The sequence below is a fragment of the Protomyctophum parallelum genome (assembly GCF_964188405.1).
Source record: "Protomyctophum parallelum genome assembly, chromosome: 9".
NCBI lineage: Eukaryota > Metazoa > Chordata > Actinopteri > Myctophiformes > Myctophidae > Protomyctophum > Protomyctophum parallelum.
In genome coordinates, this window is record NC_139706.1 from 43,750,530 (window position 1) to 43,755,859 (window position 5,330).

At 43.8% G+C, this 5,330-nt stretch overlaps 1 protein-coding gene across 1 annotated transcript in view; it reads left to right on the top strand.

Annotated features, from left to right (window-relative positions):
• Nucleotides 1-1,127: 1,127 nt before the first annotated feature.
• The window catches only part of pdgfd (platelet derived growth factor d), a 120,155-nt gene continuing 115,952 nt past the window's right edge, over nt 1,128-5,330 (top strand). The window contains exon 1 of the mRNA XM_083772576.1: nt 1,128-1,967. Coding sequence (XP_083628702.1) covers nt 1,835-1,967 — 133 coding nt within the window. The 5' untranslated portion in view covers nt 1,128-1,834. The remainder of the gene's footprint in view (nt 1,968-5,330) is intronic.

Genomic DNA, 5,330 nt, shown 5'->3' on the forward strand with positions numbered 1-5,330 from the left:
TCGGAGTGCTACAAGGTTAAAAACATATGGTCTATCATAAAAGGTTAAAAACAGGGTTAACAAAAACAGTGCAAAGCGACAGTTCAGCACAAAAAGGCCTTCCGAAACAGGAAGGTTTTCAGGCCTGTTTTAAAACATTCCACAGTCTGCGGCACTCTCAGGTCCATGGGGAGGCTATACCATAGACGTGGTGCTGCTGAGCAAAAGGCCCGGTCCCCCATGGTGCGCAGTTTGGTGTCAGGAACATGGAGTAGTAGTTTGTTTGCAGATCTGAGGGTGCGGGTGGAGGATGTTTTTGGAGGGGTGATTAGTTCCTGTAGGTAAGGAGGGGCGTGTCCGTTTATGCAGTTGAATGTTATCAGCAGAACCTTGTAGTCGATCCTGGCTGTAGGCCTGCTAGGTAGGCCTAGTGTGTAATAATTGTGAGGAATATGTAGCCTACTGAACAAGTGAATACCTGTCAGCTGTTTCTCTGGAACAAGCTGAACATATTTGTTTCAGTGTGTAATGCCTATAGGAGGTTTCCTTTTGCATAACCCATTAACCCCCGCAGTGTCAGTGATGTTTATTCCCGTTAATGTTTTGCTAAAATGTTCCTTTCCTCCCATACGTGCGCTCTCTGTGTGTGCGTGTGTTCGTGCGTGCGTGTGTGTTGTGTGCGTGTGTGTGTCTAAGTTTCCTAGTCAAATTATGTTCCCTCTCTGGCGTATTTCCTTTGTTGTTTAAAAAAAAGGGAAAGAAATTGCCTAATCGGCTGAACGTGTCACCCCTCCTCACCTAAAAAAGAGGGGGGGGGGAGGGAAGAGAAAAATATCTCAGACTGAGAGTGACTTTCTCCCTTTTGACCTCCGACAACGCGCGGAAACAGTCACACACGCACACGCACGCACGCACGCACACACGTACACACACACACACACACACACACACACACACACACACACACACACACACACACACACACACACACACACACATGATCACGTACCTTGCGTGCGTGTACGAATACGCGCAAGAAGTTCCTTGTCGGCGGCAGCATGCAGTGGCGCATTGTAGTAGGCTAGAGAAAGTTTTTCCGCGGATCAACAGGCACGCACGCATCATAATCAGATAGTCTATCTACTATAGACCTACGCCGCCGTGGAGAAGTTATGTGGAATATGTGCGTGTGATCGATCGGAATGAGCCGGTGGCTGGATGCGTGCTCCTCGCAGCGATAAGGAGCTCATGCATGGCCGTGAGCAGAGCTATATTATCGGCCACCACCTGCCTTCTGGTTCCACTACATCGCCTCCTCCTTCACCGCCGGACTCCCGGGGATGGTCTGCGTTTGGGGACCTTTTTATTTTTTGTATTTATTTTTTTGGAGGACAAGGATATGGGACTTCTTTCTGTGCTCCTGTCCCACATTTTGTAAGCAAGGAGTTTCTCATAGATTGGAGAAGTTACGATGCGTAAAGTTTTAGACAACTCTTGGATAGGAGAACGTTTTCTGTAAAGTTTAATAGAGAAGGAGACTCTTTTTTTTTCAAACTTTTATTTATTTATTTTGACACAAGAAGAGGACTTGTTTGCGTGCCCACGTTTTTGTAGTGAAGCAAGCAAGTGGTGAGTTTCTCAGGAGAGATTGAAGATCGGCTACATTGCGTAAAGTTCGACAACTCTTGGATATAGCCAAGCTACTATATAGGCCTACGAGTACGTCGTTTTATGTGCACGTCGACTAGAAAGGTTTCGTTTTGTTCACATTTGCCTCGTTTTAAGAGCTCAAGTCCCTGAGGAAGTAAAGACGCACGAAGGACGTTTTAATAAGTGTTGAACAGAACAGCTAGAGATGAAGGGATCATCAGCATCAGTGATGTTTAAAGTGTGCCTGTCGCTCCTCGTGCTCTTGTGGGTGATGATGCTGAGGACTTCAGCGGAGCAGATCAATGCTAAGGTTATGAGGACCAACATCAGGCGAGACGGTAAGTTCAATTTATAACTAGCCGGATGATAATCAGTTGATCAGTGCTTCTCAAACTTCTCAAATTCAAGGATAATAACTCCAAGAATGTACATATGGAACCATGTGGATTCCTGCGGGTTACCAGCTGTAAGAGGCTCTGGGTCCCTTTGGATTGATTGATTGATTGATTTATTGGTTGATTGCATTATTTTGATTGAAAACAGTTTTCAGAATGGGTATGCAGTTAAAGGAAAGGTCTAACATGTGTTAATTGGATAAAATCAGAAAAAGCACTAATACAAGGGGAGACTTTGACCCCCTTGAAGACCACACTTTTGAAAATCACTGTTCTAAATTCTAATCCTTAGTGTCAGCATCTTTTTTGTCAAAAATGTAATCACATTTTCTATGGTCGATGAAACATGTTTCAAAAGTTTACAGCTGAGGAAAAATAAAGGGAAGCTCCGCACACTCAGATCTGCGCACAATCAGTTTATTTTTGGCAAGCTTTCGGTCTACTGACCTTCTTCAGGCACAATCAAAAAGTGACATAGGACAGATATATATGTTCATCATTTGATTGGATGATTGATCACACCTATGTCAAACATTTCAATTTGAATGATAACTCATGGGAGTTTTCTATAAAAGTTTACAGCTGACAATATTCTCATAACTCATATAAAGCAATTTCATATCTGTCTATAGTGTGCAGGTATCCATGCAGGCTGTTTTGTTCCCCTCCTCTCTGAAAGTTGGAAATATGAACACTGAGATCTCACTGCCTACTGTATTCACTTTTCCAACACACATACAGTAGGCCTATGCTACTGAACCAAGTGAGTGTGTGTGAGAAGTATATAGCCTAGCCTGCTTTGTTGTTTTGTAACTTCGGCTATTGCTGTGAAATTTGTGAATTCAATAAGCATCTATGCACGGGTGAGACATTCAAACTATTCTTGTCTGCAGCCTGGTGCTTTGTGTGCTGTGAGTGCTGACAAGTGACAATTACATGTAATCGTAGTCCTTCATCAGAATGACCTGTTGCCACGAATGGCAACATGGTGTTATTGTTATTGTTGTATGCGTGTGTGTGTGTGTGTGTGTGTGTGTGTGTGTGTGTGTGTGTGTGTGTGTGTGTGTGTGTGTGTGTGTGTGTGTGTGTGTGTGATGACTGGAAGCAATGATGGAGGGCTCATCCGACCTCAGACCTAGATAGAGAGAGAGAGAGAGAGAGAGAGAGAGAGAGAGAGAGAGAGTGGGTTCAAGGAAAATATTAAGTCAGATGACAGACAGACAGACAGACAGACAGACAGACAGACAGACAGACAGACAGACAGACAGACAGACAGACAGACAGACAGACAGACAGACAGACAGACAGACAGACAGACAGACAGACAGTGAGAGAGGAACTAGAGAGAGAGAGAGAGTCAGTGTACCCAGCAGTCAGTCAGTCAGTCAGTCAGTCAGTCAGTCAGTCAGAAGTCTCTATAAAGCTACAGAGCCTAACAGTATACAGTATGCTGCAGTATGCTGCCCCATCAGCCTCAGTGATGACATGTTCTTGGCACACGGCTCTATCTACCTTCCTGCAGGTGTGCGCTGCTTACTTTTCCCTGGCCTTGAGGTTAAAGGCACTGTGATTAGTTTAGATCCCACAACACAAACACAAGCACACACACCACAAGCACGCACGCACGCACGCACACACACACACCGTACAGGGCTATATGCAGATGTTGATATGTGTACTTTTTTAGACACGCACGCACGCACGCACGCACACAGAACACACACACACACACACACACACACACACACACACACACACACACACACACACACACACACAGGCACACATGCACGCGTTGCGTATACAGTACAGCACACACAAACAAACACAGCTGCGGGGAAACTCGAAAATACCAGCAGATTTGAGCCCAAACCACTACTGCTGCTGAGTGTGTGTGTGTGTGTGTGTGTGTGTGTGTGTGTGTGTGTGTGTGTGTGTGTGTGTGTGTGTGTGTGTGTGTGTGTGTGTGTGTGTGTGTGTGTGCGTGCGTGTTTCAAAGAAAAGAACAGCACACAACATTTGGCTGGGTATGTCTGACTGGAAAATGAACTTGGCAGCCAATGAAACGTCAACACTCACAAATATAATTTCCAAACCTTTTGAACATGCTCAGCCATCTGTTTTTAGCAGCTGGCTGCCGTTTGCATGTTATGGTATTTACAGTATAGTTTTGTTTCTTACCAATGCTGTACCCTACAGCATGCAGAGCTTCTGAAAGGTTTCAGGCCAGCACACCACAAAATAGTCAGATTAGAATAAAATTAAATAAACTAAATAAATAATCATATTTGAAGTGCACAGGACCCCCAAAATAATCATATTTGAAGTGGGGACCCCCCAAAATAATCATATTTGAAGTGGGGACCCCCAAAATAATCATATTTGAAGTGGCTAGTTAGTTAGTTAGTTAATTTTCACAATATTTGTCTGTCTATTTGTCTACTTGTGAGATTAGTTATATTAGTTAGTTTTATACATGATTTGGTAGTCCGGCAGCCGGGGTTGTAACTTGTGGGGTGAGAAATTTGGTAGGCTAGATAGTTTTTTAATTGGCCTAAAATATGGTCTATATATATACACGATACATTCATGAATCCACTTGCTGACCGGCTGTCGATATTGAGCGTGTGTGTGTGTGTGTGTGTGTGTGTGTGTGTGTGTGTGTGTGTGTGTGTGTGTGTGTGTGTGTGTGTGCGAGCGTGGTTAAAGAGGTCTGCAGCTTAGTGGTTAGCCGACTGTTCCAATATGTTGAAATTAGGGCTGCAACTAACCATTATTTTCATAATCGATCTTCAGTATGTAATTAATTTGACCAAAAAAATGACAAAAAAGTCAGATAATAATGAAGTGCAAGATGGGTATGCTCATCACAAGTTTTCCAAGCCTGTACAGACTCCGGTTGCTCAGTATGTTTACCTTAAAATACAAACCTTTCATTTTACAACATAGAACAAAGATGATCATTCATATTTTGGTGGAGTTGTAATAGCACAAAGATGTAATTCGAACAAGGCAGAGAACCGCTGATCACACTTTTCACGCGTGTGTGCCATAATCTGCATATACAGTACACATGTTGTCTGGGTCATAGTGACCTCTATACATGTCTCTGTCATACTGATGGAGCGTTCCGCCTGCCCACCCATTAACCAATTGTACTATAGGGTGTACTGGTTTTGTGAAATCTGATAGCTGGGTTCCACTAAATGATTGATATACCTGCTGATTATGCGGGCAGGCGGGCGGGTGTGTGTATGTGTGTGTGTGTGTGTATCGCGCGTGTGTGTCATCTGCATGCAGTCACCT